The sequence below is a fragment of the Ranitomeya variabilis genome, chromosome 2, assembly GCF_051348905.1.
Source record: "Ranitomeya variabilis isolate aRanVar5 chromosome 2, aRanVar5.hap1, whole genome shotgun sequence".
Taxonomy (NCBI): domain Eukaryota; kingdom Metazoa; phylum Chordata; class Amphibia; order Anura; family Dendrobatidae; genus Ranitomeya; species Ranitomeya variabilis.
Window position 1 is genome coordinate 626,598,245 of NC_135233.1, and position 14,284 is coordinate 626,612,528.

A 14,284-nucleotide genomic window follows, 5' to 3' on the forward strand; every position below is an offset into this window, starting at 1 on the left:
GTGCATCTGCGTCAGTCCTGTTAGTGCCATATCTGCCAGCCACTTTCTGCCAATCAAACAGGGTAGTGTAATACAGTGGGCCTGATTTTTCCCTGCATTCTCCCACACATAAAGAGGGACATTTCTATTGCCAGTGTGTGCATCTGCGTCAGTCCTGTTAGTGCCATATCTGCCAGCCTCTTTCTGCCAATCAAACAGTGTAGTGTAATACAGTGGGCCTGATTTTTCCCTGCATTCTCCCACACATAAAGAGGGACATTTCTATTGCCAGTGTGTGCATCTGCGTCAGTCCTGTTAGTGCCATATCTGCCAGCCTCTTTCTGCCAATCAAACAGTGTAGTGTAATACAGTGGGCCTGATTTTTCCCTGCATTCTCCCACACATAAAGAGGGACATTTCTATTGCCAGTGTGTGCATCTGCGTCAGTCCTGTTAGTGCCATATCTGCCAGCCTCTTTCTGCCAATCAAACAGTGTAGTGTAATACAGTGGGCCTGATTTTTCCCTGCATTCTCCCACACATAAAGAGGGACATTTCTATTGCCAGTGTGTGCATCTGCGTCAGTCCTGTTAGTGCCATATCTGCCAGCCTCTTTCTGCCAATCAAACAGTGTAGTGTAATACAGTGGGCCTGATTTTTCCCTGCATTCTCCCACACATAAAGAGGGACATTTCTATTGCCATTGTGTGCATCTGCGTCAGTCCTGTTAGTGCCATATCTGCCAGCCTCTTTCTGCCAATCAAACTGTGTAGTGTAATACAGTGGGCCTGATTTTTTCCTGCATTCTCCCACACATAAAAAAGGGAGATTTAAATTCACAACAAGTTCACGTACACCTTCTACCTGGTTTTACAGGACCACATAACGGTTGTTAGTTTGATTACATTTTTCCAATAATGAGGAAGTCTGGTGGAAGAGGTCGTGGCTGTGGGCGTTCATTGCCAGCTGGTAATGATGTTAGTGGTGGTGGTCGTGGAGCATCAGGTGGTCGTTGGAAAAGCAATATAGCCCCTAAGTCTCGAGTTGTTGAGCCAGCGTCATCGTCTGGCTACACAAGGCCTCGAAGGCTCCCTTTTCTGGGAGTAGGAAAACCGCTTTTGAAGCGGGAGCAGGAGGAACAAGTATTGGCTTTCATTGCTGCCTCTGCCTCTAGCTCTTTCGCCTCCTCCTCGGAAAGTGCCAAATGTCAGAGCAGTGCGTCGTCAGTGGATGCTCCCGGTCAGGAACAAGTCGCTTCCTTGTGTCCTTCACCCAGAACAACAGTGAAGGATGCGTCAGGCGACACAACAGGTAACTCCATGGAGCTCTTTACACATACCGTGCCTGGGTTAGAAAGGGAAATTGTTAACAGGCCATGCCCATTACAAGATGAATCGGACATGGAGTGCACAGATGCACAGCCACAGCCAGATTATTATGCTGTTCCTTTGACTCAGATCAGAACATTGCCCTCGCAGTGTACTGATCCAGAATCTGACCCCGATGAGACTATGGAGCCCCGTCACCAACGCTATAGCACCGGCTTACACGATGACCCAGAGGAAGGTGCACAGGACATAGAAGAGGAGGTCATAGATGACCCAGTTGTTGACCCCGATTGGCAGCTATTGGGGGAACAGGGTGCAGGCGGCAGTAGCTCTGAAGCAGAGGAGGAGGAGCCGCAGCAGGCATCAACATCGCAACAGGTTCCATCTGGCAGGCCCGTATCTGGCCAAAAACGTGTGGCAAAACCAAAACCAGTTGTAGGACAGCGTGGCCATCCGGTTAAAGTAGCTCAGTGTGCAATGCCTGAAAAGGTATCCGATAGTAGGAAGAGTGCAGTCTGGAATTTTTTTAACCAAGATCCCAATGATCAGTGCAAAGTCATCTGTAAGAAATGCTCAAAGACCTTCAGCAGAGGTCAGAATGTTAAAAATCTAAATACAAGTTGCATGCGTAGACATTTAACCACCATGCACTTGCAAGCCTGGACAAACTACCAAACGTCCCTTAACATTGTAGCACCCTCTCACAATGAAGCTAGTCAGCAACGCGACATCCCTTCCCTCACTGTAAGCCCACCGTTTACCACACCACCTGCAGGTAATGTGGCGGTTTCGTCGCAAGGCCAAAGCAGTCAGGGAATCACCAGGTTCATGGTAGGAAAAACTGTATGTAGGGCAACAGCAAGAATACCATCACCAACCCTCTCTCAGTCACCCATGTCCACCGGCACCCCCGCTAGTTCCACCCTATGCAGCTCTCCAGTCCAGCTCACCCTACATGAGACTCTCGTTAGGAAAAGGAAGTACTCATCCTCGCATCCGCATACACAGGGTTTGAACGCCCACATTGCTAGACTAATCTCGTTAGAGATGATGCCCTACCGCTTAGTTGAAAGCGAAGCTTTCAAAGCCCTGATGGACTACGCTGCACCACGCTACGAGCTACCCAGTCGACACTTTTTTCCAGAAAAGCCATCCCAGCCCTCCACCAGCATGTAAAAGACCGCATTGTCCATGCGCTCAGGCAATCTGTGAGTAGAAAGGTGCACCTGACAACAGATACATGGACCAGTAGGCATGGCCAGGGGCGTTACGTCTCCATCACGGCACACTGGGTTAATGTGGTGGATGCAGGGTCCACAGGGGACAGTAATCTTGGGACAGTTCTGCCTAGCCCACGGTCTAGGAAACAGTTGGCTGTAGGCGTTCGTCACCCCTCCTCCTCCTCGTCCTCCAGCAGAAGCGAGAGCTCGTCCACAGACCGCAGTCGCACGACCACTCCATCCGCAGCTGCCACTGTTGCACACGAGGTGTCCAATTATGGAACAGCTAGTGGAAAGCGTCAGCAGGCTGTATTGGCAATTAAGTGTTTGGGCGACAACAGACACACCGCAGAAGTTCTGTCCGAGTTCTTGCAGCAAGAAACTCAGTCATGGCTGGGCACTGTACATCTTGAGGCAGGCAAGGTAGTGAGTGATAACGGAAGGAATTTTATGGCTGCCATAGCCCTTTCCCAACTGAAACACATTCCTTGCCTGGCTCACACCTTAAACCTGGTGGTGCAGTGCTTCCTGAAAAGTTTTCCGGGGTTATCCGACCTGCTGCTGAAAGTGCGCAGACTTTGCTCTCACATCCGCCGTTCGCCCGTACACTCCAGCCGTATGCAGAACCATCAGCGGTCTTTGAACCTTCCCCAGCATCGCCTAATCATCGATGTTGCAACAAGGTGGAACTCCGCACTGCACATGCTTCATAGACTGTGCGAACAGAAGCGTGCTGTTATGTATTTTTGGGAGGATACACATACACGGGCAGGCAGTTGGATGGCAGACATGGAGTTGTCAGCTGTGCAGTGGTCGAAGCTCCAAGACCTGTGTCAAGTCCTTCAGTGTTTTGAGGAATGCACATGGCTGGTTAGTGCAGACAACGCCGTAATAAGCATGAGCATCCCCCTAATGCGTCTGCTGATGCAAAGTTTGACGCACATAAAGGAGCAGGCGTCTGCAGCCGAGGATGAGGGAAGCCTTGATGACAGTCAGCCATTGTCTGCTCAGGGAAGTCTACAGGACGAGGTGGCGGGCGAAGAGGAGGAGGACGAGGAGGATGATGGGGATGAGTATTTTTTGGATGAGGAAGCTTCTCAGGGGGCAATAGAAACTGCTGGCGGTGCAAGGCCGGGTTCAGGTTTTTTGAGGGAGACAAGTGACGTTGATTTGCCAGAAACTGCTCCTCAACCCAGCATATGCACTGACTTGACAACTGGAACATTGGCTCACATGGCGGATTATGCCTTGCGTATCCTCAAAAGGGACCCACGCATTATAAAAATGATGACCGATGACGATTACTGGTTGGCCTGCCTCCTTGATCCTCGCTATAAAGGCAAATTGCAAAATATCATGCCACATGAGAACCTCGAACAAATATTGGCAACCAAACAAGTTACTCTTGTAGACCGTTTGATTCAGGCATTCCCAGCACACAGCGCCGGTGATGGTTCTCAGGGCTTCAGGGGGCAACAGGGCAGAGGTGTTAGAGGTGCACAAATCAGAAGTGGCGTAGGACAGAGGGGTTTTCTGACCAGGTTGTGGAGTGATTTCGCAATGACCGCAGACACGACAGGTACAGCAGCATCAATTCAAAGTGACAGGAGACAACATTTGTCCAGTATGGTTACTAACTATTTTTCCTCCATTACCGATGTTCTCCCTCAACCGTCATTCCCCTTTGATTACTGGGCATCCAAAATAGACACCTGGCCTGAATTGGCCGAATATGCATTGCAGGAGCTTTCTTGCCCAGCAGCTAGTGTGCTATCAGAAAGAGTATTCAGTGCTGCTGGTTCAATACTGACCAAAAAAAGGACTCGTCTGGCTACCCAAAATGTTGATGATCTAACCTTCATTAAAATGAACCACTCATGGATTTCAAATTATTTTGCCCCACCTTTCCCGGCTGACGCCTAGCTTTCCTGTAAAAAGGTCTTGCTTTGGGACTGGTGTTACTGACTGTTCCAATCTCTTAATTTGCAGCTGCTGTTTGTCCTGCATACGACATGTTTACACCTCCCAAAATGGCCTAACTCCCCCCACGGGGCCGTGGTCTCGCCACTTGGCGCAAGCAGCCGTCAGAGTGCCGTTTTTCTGAAGAGGTGGGTGTGCCCACTTTTGGTCGACGGCACTGGCACTGGGTCCCTCATGGTACAATGAAGTGTCTCTGGCGGTGGTGGTGCGCACCCAACGTCAGACAAATCGTTGTAACATGAGGGGCCCTGGGCTTGTACCGCCGGCCAGGAGAGAGTGTCCCCCCCCCCAGGTCAAACAGTGCTCTACCACTTGCAAAATTATCTGTCGCTGCTCCACCACTGTTTAGTCTATGCGCTGAAATCCTTCAATGGCTGGCACAGACAATAACAATTTGTTGACATGTATGATGCTAGTTAAAATAGTCAGGGGCCCTGTCCTACATTTGCACCAGTAAATACTTTGCGCAACATTACAATGTCTGAAAGTCAGCATAGGAGCACACCCCTGTAAGTATGCCACTCTTTTTTTTGGGGGGGGGGTTTGTTATTTTTTGGGATACATTAACATCAATTTAGATTTTGGGAGTACTTACTGTGTCAGACACTCCTTCCAATTGTCCTCCGCTGACCACACCAATGCTGCCTGTGTACCCCTGTAGCCAAATTTAAGCTGCATAGAGCCTATTTTATTATTTTAGGCCTAGGAAGTCTGTCTGCGGTCCCTCCTTCCAATTGTCCTCCGCTGACGACACCAATGCTGCCTGTGTACCCCTGTAGCCAAATTTAAGCTGCATAGAGCCTATTTTATTATTTTAGGCCTATGAAGTCTGTCTGCGGTCCCTCCTTCCAATTGTCCTCCGCTGACCACACCAATGCTGCCTGTGTACCCCTGCCACATAATGGAAGCTGCATAGAGCCTATTTTATTATTTTAGGCCTATGAAGTCTGTCTGTGGTCCCTCCTTCCAATTGTCCTCCGCTGACCACACCAATGCTGCCTGTGTACACCTGCCACATAATGGAAGCTGCATAGAGCCTATTTTATTATTTTAGGCCTAGGAAGTCTGTCTGCGGTCCCTCCTTCCAATTGTCCTCCGCTGACCACACCAATGCTGCCTGTGTACCCCTGCCACATAATGGAAGCTGCATAGAGCCTATTTTAATATTTTAGGCCTAGTAAGTCTGTCTGCGGTCCCTCCTTCCAATTGTCCTCCGCTGACCACACCAATGCTGCCTGTGTACCCCTGTAGCCAAATTTAAGCTGCATAGAGCCTATTTTATTATTTTAGGCCTATGAAGTCTGTCTGCGGTCCCTCCTTCCAATTGTCCTCCGCTGACCACACCAATGCTGCCTGTGTACCCCTGCCACATAATGGAAGCTGCATAGAGCCTATTTTATTATTTTAGGCCTAGGAAGTCTGTCTGCGGTCCCTCCTTCCAATTGTCCTCCGCTGACCACACCAATGCTGCCTGTGTACCCCTGCCACATAATGGAAGCTGCATAGAGCCTATTTTATTATTTTAGGCCTAGGAAGTCTGTCTGCGGTCCCGCCTTCCAATTGTCCTCCGCTGACGACACCAATGCTGCCTGTGTACCCCTGTAGCCAAATTTAAGCTGCATAGAGCCTATTTTATTATTTTAGGCCTATGAAGTCTGTCTGCGGTCCCTCCTTCCAATTGTCCTCCGCTGACCACACCAATGCTTCCTGTGTACACCTGCCACATAATGGAAGCTGCATAGAGCCTATTTTATTATTTTAGGCCTAGGAAGTCTGTCTGCGGTCCCTCCTTCCAATTGTCCTCCGCTGACCACACCAATGCTGCCTGTGTACCCCTGCCACATAATGGAAGCTGCATAGAGCCTATTTTAATATTTTAGGCCTAGGAAGTCTGTCTGCGGTCCCTCCTTCTAATTGTCCTCCGCTGACTACACCAATGCTGCCTGTGTACCCCTGTAGCCAAATTTAAGCTGCATAGAGCCTATTTTATTATTTTAGGCCTATGAAGTCTGTCTGCGGTCCCTCCTTCCAATTGTCCTCCGCTGACCACACCAATGCTGCCTGTGTACCCCTGCCACATAATGGAAGCTGCATAGAGCCTATTTTATTATTTTAGGCCTAGGAAGTCTGTCTGCGGTCCCTCCTTCCAATTGTCCTCCGCTGACCACACCAATGCTGCCTGTGTACCCCTGCCACATAATGGAAGCTGCATAGAGCCTATTTTATTATTTTAGGCCTAGGAAGTCTGTCTGCAGTCCCTCCTTACAATTGTCCTCCGCTGACCACACCAATGCTGCCTGTGTACCCCTGTAGCCAAATTTAAGCTGCATAGAGCCTATTTTATTATTTTAGGCCTAGGAAGTCTGTCTGCGGTCCCTCCTTCCAATTGTCCTCCGCTGACCACACCAATGTTGCCTGTGTACCCCTGTAACCAATTTAAAACTGCATAGAGCCAACTTTTTGAGTTAACACATACTACCTTTGTCTATCTGCGCCACTCAATCACGCGGTCCTCCACTGAAAAAGCTGAGCTTCAACCTTCAGGCTTTCATTAAGTAGTTGTTTATATAAGACAGCAGTTGCCCTACTACTTTGGTTGGGGCCTAGTAACGGTGTCTGCCGCTCCTTGGTGTTCTCCTCCAGGTTTCCTTGTCTGAGCTTCAACCTTCAGGCTCTCATTAAGTAGTTGTTTATATTAGACAGCAGTTGCCCTACTACTTTGGTTGGGGCCTAGTAACGGTGTCTGCCACTCGTTGGTGTTCTCCAGGTTTCCTTGTCTGAGCTTCAACCTTCAGGCTCTCATTAAGTAGTTGTTTATATAAGACAGCAGTTGCCCTACTACTTTGGTTGGGGCCTAGTAACGGTGTCTGCCGCTCCTTGGTGTTCTCCTCCAGGTTTCCTTGTCTGAGCTTCAACCTTCAGGCTCTCATTAAGTAGTTGTTTATATAAGACAGCAGTTGCCCTACTACTTTGGTTGGGGCCTAGTAATGGTGTCTGCCGCTCCTTGGTGTTCTCCTCCTCCTTGGTGTTCTCCTCCAGGTTTCCTTGTCTGAGCTTCAACCTTCAGGCTCTCATTAAGTAGTTGTTTATATAAGACAGCAGTTGCCCTACAACTTAGGTTGGGGACTAGTAACGGTGTCTGCCACTCCTTGGTGTTCTTCTCCTCCTTGGTGTTCTCCTCCAGGTTTCCTTGTCTGAGCTTCAACCTTCAGGCTCTCATTAAGTAGTTGTTTATATAAGACTGCAGTTGCCCTACTACTTTGGTTGGGGCCTAGTAACGGTGTCTGCCACTCCTTGGTGTTCTCCTCCTCCTTGGTGTTCTCCTCCAGGTTTCCTTGTCTGAGCTTTAACCTTCAGGCTCTCATTAAGTAGTTGTTTATATAAGACAGCAGTTGCCCTACTACTTCGGTTGGGGCCTAGTAACGGTGTCTGCCGCTCCTTGGTGTTCTCCTCCAGGTTTCCTTGTCTGAGCTTCAACCTTCAGGCTCTCATTAAGTAGTTGTTTATATTAGACAGCAGTTGCCTTACTACTTTGGTTGGGGCCTAGTAATGGTGTCTGCCGCTCTTTGGTGTTCTCCTCCTCCTTGGTGTTCTCCTCCAGGTTTCCTTGTCTGAGCTTCAACCTTCAGGCTCTCATTAAGTAGTTTTTAATGTAACACTGCAGTTGCCCTACTACTTTGGTTGGGGCCTAGTAACGGTGTCTGCCGCTCCTTGGTGTTCTCCTCCTCCTTGGTGTTCTCCTCCAGGTTTCCTTGTCTGAGCTTCAACCTTCAGGCTCTCATTAAGTAGTTGTTTATATAAGACTGCAGTTGCCCTACTACTTTGGTTGGGGCCTAGTAACGGTGTCTGCCGCTCCTTGGTGTTCTCCTCCTCCTTGGTGTTCTCCTCCTCCTTGGTGTTCTCCTCCAGGTTTCCTTGTCTGAGCTTCAACCTTCAGGCTCTCATTAAGTAGTTGTTTATATAAGACTGCAGTTGCCCTACTACTTTGGTTGGGGCCTAGTAACGGTGTCTGCCGCTCCTTGGTGTTCTCCTCCTCCTTGGTGTTCTCCTCCAAGGTTCCTTGTCTGAGCTTCAACCTTCAGGCTCTCATTAAGTAGTTGTTTATATAAGACAGCAGTTGCCCTACTACTTTGGTTGGGGCCTAGTAACGGTGTCTGCCGCTCCTTGGTGTTCTCCTCCTCCTTGGTGTTCTCCTCCAGGTTTCCTTGTCTGAGCTTCAACCTTCAGGCTCTCATTAAGTAGTTTTTAATGTAACACTGCAGTTGCCCTACTACTTTGGTTGGGGCCTAGTAACGGTGTCTGCCGCTCCTTGGTGTTCTCCAGGTTTCCTTGTCTGAGCTTCAACCCTCAGGCTCTCATTAAGTAGTTGTTTAGATAACACTGCATCAGGCCTACTAGTTTGGTTGGGGCCTTCTAACGGTGTCTGCCGCTCCTGGGTTTCCTCCTGTTTGTTTTTCTTGAGCTTCAACCTTCAGGCTCTCATTAGGTAGTTGTTAGGGTATGTGCACACGTTGCGGATTTCTTGCAGAAATTTCCTGAAGAAAACCGGAAATTTTCTGCAAGAAATCCGCATTTTTTTTTTGCGTTTTTTTTCCGTTTTTTTCGCGTTTTTTTAGCATTCTGCAAGCGTAATTAGCTTGCAGAATGCTAAAGTTTTCCAAGCGATCTGTAGCATCGCTTGGAAAACTGACTGACAAGTTGGTCACACTTGTCAAACATACTGTTTGACAATTGTGACCAACTTTTTACTATAGATGCAGCTTATGCAGCATCTATAGTAAAAGATAGAATGTTTAAAAATAATAAAAAAAGTAAAAAAATGCTTATACTCACCCAGACATCTCATCAGCGGCGTCCGTTCGTCTTCCTATAGCTGGTCTGTGCGCACAGGACCTTCCGTGACGTCACGGTCACGTGAGCGGTCACATGACCGCTCACGACCAATCACAGGACAGTGACGTCATCGGCAAGGTCCTTCGCCGCACATCAGCTACAGGAACCGAAGCGACAGCGTGCAGTGGAGGCGGGAAGACATCGAGGGTGAGTATATCGCTATTTTTTATTTTAATTCTTATTTTTTGACCACTTATATGGTGCCCAGTGCGTGGAGGAGAGTCTCCTCTCCTCCACCCTGGGTACCAACCGCACATAATCTGCTTACTTCCCGCATGGTGTGCACAGCCCCGTGCGGGAAGTAAGCAGATCAATGGACTCCTAGGTGTGCGGAATCCCCTGCAATTCCGCATTTTAATGAACATGTTGCTTTTTTTTCCGCGATGCGATTTTTTCGCGGAAAAAAAGGCTACATTTGCACAAAAAATGCGGAATACACTTAAAATAATGGGAGGCATATGTAAGCGTTTTTTTCGCGTTTTTATCACGTTTTTATAGCGAAAAAACGCGAAAAAAACGCGAAAAATACTTAACGTGTGCACATGGCCTAAATGTAACACTGCAGTTGGCCTACTAGTTTGGTTGGGGCCTAGTAACGGTGTCTGCCGCTGCTTGGTGTTCTCCTCCACTGAACAAAGCAGTGCCGCCTGTTTCCTACTGTTACCAATTTAGAACTGCATTTAGCTTAGTTACTTATTTGGCCCTACTCACTGTGTCAGCCTCTCATTACAGTTGTCCTCCACTGAACAAAGCAATGCCGCCTGGTTAGTCCTGTTACCAATTTTGAAGTGCATTTAGACCACTTTATTATTTGGGCCTAGATCTGTGTTTCCTCCTCATCCTGCCCATTGCCCAGCCACTGCTAGATGAGTCCGCTGGTACATTGACCCAGACCACTACATTCCCCTTGCACTCTACACAGCCAGAATCTGACCCTGCTGAAAGTCAGGTTCCTCTTCCCGCTTACTATACCACCTTACATGGGGACAAAGAGGAAGGTGCAGGTGAAAGTGCAGGTTCCTTCATCAGGTGGGGGGGCATACTCGTTGGCGACGTCACTGGCACAGGGCCCCTCATAGTACGCAAAAGTGTCGCTGCCGGTGGGAGGCGCCCCCGCCGTGCAAACACACCGCCATACTGTGATGGGCCCTGTGCCAGTGCCAATGCGAACGAGTGGGTCCCCCCTGCTTGCTCAGGATCACAGCACTTGCAACGTTGAAATACTTACCTCTCCCTGCTCCATCGCCGTGACGTAGTCCATGTTTCCTGGGCCCACTAAAAACTTTAACCAGCCCTACCCCCCACAACTTTAGCCAAATGACCCCCAATTTCCAATGCCTAACTATTATTATAAAGTAAATTAATATTGACAAGCTTCAGTAACAAGAATGGATGTTTTTGCCATTAAAATGGGCACTGTAGGTGTTTTCCTGGCCTCCACTCACTGCCGACTATGCTTCCCCATTGACTTGCATTGGGTTTCATGTTTCGGTCGATCCCCGACTTTTCGCGATAATCGGACGACTTCACTCAACTCGACTTTTGACAAAGTCGGGTTTCGCAAAACCCGACTCGACCCCCAAAAAATAAAAGTCGCTCAACCCTACTGGCAACATGACAAGAAACGCCGCTCCGGAGAGTCTCCCTGCTGTGCTCAGGAGAAAGTCCTCATCATCCTGCAGAAATCACTGGCACCATGACAAGGAGCGCCGCTCCGGAGAGTGTCCCCGCTGTACTCAGGAGGAAGGCGGCCTCATCATCCTGCAGAAATCACTGGCACCATGACAAGGAGCCGCCACTCCGGAGGGTCTTCCCACTGTGCTCAGGAGAACGTCCTCATCATCCTGCAGAAATCACTGGCACCATGACAAGGAGCCCCGCTCCGGAGATTGGCCAGGCTGTACTCAGGAGGGCGCCCTCATCATCCTGCAGAAGTCACTGGCACCATGACAAGGAGCACCGCTCCGGAGATTGTCCCCGCTGTGCTCAGGAGGGCGTCCTCATCATCCTGCAGAAATCACTGGCACCTTGACAAGGAGCGCAGCTCTGGAGAGTCTCCCCGCTGTGCTCAGGAGGGCGTCCTCATCATCCTGCAGAAATCACTGGCACCTTGACAAGGAGCGCAGCTCCGGAGAGTCTCCCCGCTGTGCTCAGGACACCGTCCTCATAATCACTCCGGCTAGAACACCCGAAGCGCTGACTGAGGAGTGGGATCATGGGTGATGCGCAGTGTCAGCCTCCCCCGATCCATGGTCACTTCTCTGCACATCATATATGTGACTAATGGTGTCAGACCGGAGGATTTCATTATGGGGCGAGAGCTACCGATTATTACAGCTTATAGGGGGTTCACGTTACCTGATATTGTCGATCCAGCAGTCAACTCCCAGTGGCAGAAACATGTTGAGATTGAGCCAGACGGTGAAGTAATGCTCGGACCTCCGGGAGCACATCCAGTTCACAACCTCATCCTTGCTTACTTTAGCTTCCAGCTGATTTCCAAAACATCCAGGTACTGAAAAGGTAATAAAAAAGACAGTACTGAATAAGGGGCATGGAAGGAAAACAGGACTGAAGGAAACATGGCAATACCCAGCTGTAATCAAATATATAAAGATGAATGTGTGTGTGTAAGTATGTGTGTGTGTGTGTGTGTGTATATCCGGGATTGGCATCTGCACCGTCGCAGCTACAGCCACAAAATGTTGCACAGTCACACGTCTGGACCCCGAGAGCGTCATAGGCTATGTTGTGAGACGAAATTTTAACCCCGCGTGTTCCAATTCACCAAACTATTTTGCCCCTATCTACATAATGGGGAAAAGGTGAAAGGAAAAGTGTTGGAGGCAAATTTACAGCTCCCAGATGTGAACAAGGGGGACTTAAAGAATGAGAGCGATGGCGCCAAAGAGTATATACCGTACAATTGCTAAGGGGGGGCCCCGACATGGGATACTCACCACACACGGGGATATGAACACACACACAAAATGCGCCACACACTACCACGTGCTTGAACACATATATCACCCTCAGCACACATTTCACCACACATACACCAACCTTGCCACATAAAAGTCGAAACACAAAAGTCGCCGCTCAAAACTCACCACTCGCAAAACTCGCCACATGCAAAACTAGGCTCACGCAAAACTCGCCACATGTGCAAAACTCACCTCATGGAAAACTCGCCACACGCAAAACTTGCACACGCAGAAAAATTGCCACATGCCAAAGTTGCCTCACACAAAACTTGCACATACTCAAAAGGCACCACACATAAAACTCGCCACGTGCAAAACTCGCCATGCACAAAACTTGCTGCACACAATTTGCTGCACTAACCTGTCACATGCAACTCGACACACAAAAAGTTGCTACACGCATGTCGCCACACAAAACTCATCTCACAAAAGTCGCTACATGCATGTCGCCACACGCAACTCAACACACACAACTTAACACAACACACACAAGTCTGGTATTATCCTTCAAAAATAAAAATCTGATTAATAAGCAGACAAACTACAAGAGCAACAAATGTACCATATAGGAAATCCGAAAGCTGTCAGTCACATGACCTGTCTATTATGTGTATGTGTGCGCTAATATATACTGCCAGGGGGGAGGGCTTCCTGTTGGCTGGGGATCTATCAGGCTGCCAATTTAGCTTACAAATACTGAGGTAAAAATACTGACCAAAAAGTACGTGTGAACGTGGTCTAATACAGGAGGAGATGACACACAGATATATACTATATACAGGAGGAGATGACACACAGATATATACTATATACAGGAGGAGATGACACACAGGTATATACTATATACAGGGGAGATGACACACACATATATACTATATACAGGGGAGATGACACAGAGATATATACTATATACAGGAGGAGATGACACACAGGTATATACTATACACAGGAGGAGATGACACACACATATATACTATATACAGGAGGAAATGACACAGATATATACTATATACAGGGGAGATGACACACAGGTATATACTATATACAGGGGAGATGACACACAGATATATACTTGTCACGTGTTACGGAACCACTCAGCACCCAGAATATGTTGTGCAGTTATATGTATGAATAATAGGTTCCATGTGAGATGCATCAGCCCACAGGCTGCGCCCCTGGGCAGAGGGGACAAGATATCCCCCTTCTGTCCTCCCCCCACCTTTGTAATTCCCACAGTAAATATCGGCAGGCTCCGGCCCCCTGCGGCTATTGTAATGTATGTCTGGCCTGCTGCTTTTCTATTGGCCTGCCCTCTGTATTTGTGTAATATATTTTGTGTCCTGTGAATAAAGTGGGTGAGACTGGAAATACGTGGAGAAGCAGTCAGCTTTTATATGCTCTCATGTAATCAAGGAATTCCAGCCAGTGCCCTTCATTCAGACTCCAGCCAAAGCAAAGTGGACCTCCTGAAACACGGGGTTGAACTGAAAGAGGTACCCCAGCTTGGTAGACCCCGTTACACTGGTGGCAGACAGCGGGATGTGATACCCCTTCTACAGTAGGAAAGGAATGAATGGAAAACAACTACCAGAAGTTAAAGAGGACTGCATTAAAAGATCTGTTGGAAGCCCGAGGGTTAGTCACCAGCAACAAAACAAAAGCGGATTTGATAGCAGCCCTCATGGAACATGACAGTGCAGTGCCCTCCAATGTGAACGTGGAGGAGACTGAATTCCAGAGGGAGGTAAAGAACAGACTGGCCTTCTATGGCCCAAACTCTGCAGTAGAGATCATACGAGAGGTGATGGCTGATGTGCGTACTGATCTGAAGGAAAAGATGGCCGAGCGGACCAGGATAGAGCTAACCAAGATGGAGATGGCAGAGCGGACCAAAGTGGAGC

The 14,284-nt window shown here is 48.6% G+C and overlaps 1 protein-coding gene across 2 annotated transcripts in view; it reads right to left on the reverse strand.

Moving 5' to 3' along the window:
* LCAT (lecithin-cholesterol acyltransferase) overlaps positions 1 to 14,284 on the reverse strand; it is a 99,113-nt gene that overhangs the window by 39,120 nt on the left and 45,709 nt on the right. For both annotated transcript variants that reach the window (XM_077289030.1, XM_077289029.1), the window contains exon 2: positions 11,758 to 11,914. In XM_077289030.1, coding sequence (XP_077145145.1) covers positions 11,758 to 11,852 — 95 coding nt within the window. In that variant the 5' untranslated portion in view covers positions 11,853 to 11,914. The remainder of the gene's footprint in view (positions 1 to 11,757; positions 11,915 to 14,284) is intronic.